The sequence below is a fragment of the Numida meleagris genome, unplaced genomic scaffold (genome assembly GCF_002078875.1).
Source record: "Numida meleagris isolate 19003 breed g44 Domestic line unplaced genomic scaffold, NumMel1.0 unplaced_Scaffold303, whole genome shotgun sequence".
Classification (NCBI taxonomy): domain Eukaryota; kingdom Metazoa; phylum Chordata; class Aves; order Galliformes; family Numididae; genus Numida; species Numida meleagris.
Genome location: NW_018364544.1, coordinates 163,568 through 165,223, shown reverse-complemented (window position 1 = coordinate 165,223; position 1,656 = coordinate 163,568). Strand labels below are relative to the sequence as shown.

General features: G+C 52.1%; 1 protein-coding gene across 1 annotated transcript in view; it reads right to left on the bottom strand.

Annotated features, from left to right (window-relative positions):
- LOC110391133 (A-kinase anchor protein 8-like) overlaps window positions 1–1,656 on the bottom strand; it is a 12,563-nt gene that overhangs the window by 3,705 nt on the left and 7,202 nt on the right. The window contains exon 4 of the mRNA XM_021382872.1: window positions 1,122–1,255. Coding sequence (XP_021238547.1) covers window positions 1,122–1,255 — 134 coding nt within the window. The remainder of the gene's footprint in view (window positions 1–1,121; window positions 1,256–1,656) is intronic.

Sequence of the window (1,656 nt, the reverse complement as noted above, 5' to 3'; positions counted from 1 at the left end):
CAATGGAAGCTTCCATCCCAGAACCCAAATGCTGGGGTGTCCTTGAAGGTCAGTGGAAGCTTCCATCCCAGAACCCAAATGCTGAGGGGTCCTTGAAGGTCAATGGAAGCTTCCATCCCCAAACCCAAACGCTGGGGTGTCCCTGAAGGTCAGTGGAAGCTTCCACCCCAGAACCCAAATGCTGGGGAGTCCTTGAAGGTCAATGGAAGCTTCCATCCCAGAACCCAAATGCTGGGGGGAGGGTGGGGACCCAGTGTTGGTGTTGTGGTGCAAAGGGGGAAGAGGTCGGGTTTGTGCTGGGCTTCTGGGATCCCTGCACTCATCCCAGAAGCAGAGGGGGCCTCGAGCTCATGCTCAGAGAGGTCGGACTGGAAACAAACTCCAATGGGAAGGAACAACCCAGGCCAAATGAGGCCAAAGTTTTTTTGATCATTCAAGTGAAGCTTTGGTTATGAATTAAGAGGATTCTCCCCATTAGACCATGTGTCCTGGCCGGGAGAAAGGGGCAGAATTCCACTACGGGAGGAAGGCGTCGGTTCCTCTCTTCTTGGAGAAGAACGACGACATTGAGGGAGCTGCGAAGCTGAAGACCAAACTCTTGGCCAAGTGACATTCTGTGCACAAATCTGCGCTATTTGAGGCAAGATTTGGTGTCGTTTTCAAGTGGGAATGGCAGCGTTTCATCAGCTGAAACAATGCTCCGGCTCAACGACACGCCGTGCACCTCTTTAGGTTTTACACCGACAACATCTGCCCCTTCCTCATTGCTGCTGCAGCAATTTCAGAGTGACTTTAAAACCCGATCTCTGTGGCGGGTGCCATTCATTCCACAGAAAGGCAGAGCCGCCTGAAACTCCAGTCCTGAGCTTCCCCCCCAGCTCCACACAGCATTTGTGGGATGCCCCCTGGAGATTCGTCCATTTCTCCACCAGCGTGGCCGGACGCGGCCCAAAATCTCGAGGATTCCACAATTACAACTCAAGGACACTCAAGAAGATGGGCAAGAACAAACACAGCACTGAGAAAACCGGGGCAAGAAGAAAGGACCCGGCCTCCAGCCACCACCTTCCTCCTGGAGAAGGAAGCAACATCGCCCCATCAAGTAACACGGGAGACGTTACCTTTCCACCATGCGATCCCGGTGCCTCTTCTTCTGCCTCTCTTGAGTTTTCTTGCCCGCCTGTAATTTGCGTTTGATTTGACTGATCTCTTCTTGAATTGTTAAAGCACCTAAGTGTTTAAAGCAGGTTGCATTTCAGGGCGCTACTTGAGGACAGCACCTGATTCAAGAGAATTGCCCTGGACGAGATCAGGGGTCGGCCCGAAATCGCGCGTCACCGCGACGCCGGAGTCGAGGAGCTGCTCCCTCCGGCCAGGGAGGAATGCAGCTCAGGTGCAGGATTCCTGTTTGGGGGATGAACACATCCGAGGTGCTTTCCTGGCTTTTTGACTTAATTAGCGTTTACCACTTCTGGTTTTAGAAGGTTTTAAATTAAATTAGTTACAGGTTTGTTTGGGTAAGGCGGATGAATTGGCACCACCATTACTTTAGAGAATCAGAGATTGGGTTGGGTTGGATGGGTCCTTGAAGATCATAGAACCATGGAAGGGGTTGGGTTGGATGGGTCCTTGAAGATCATAGAACCATGGAAGGGG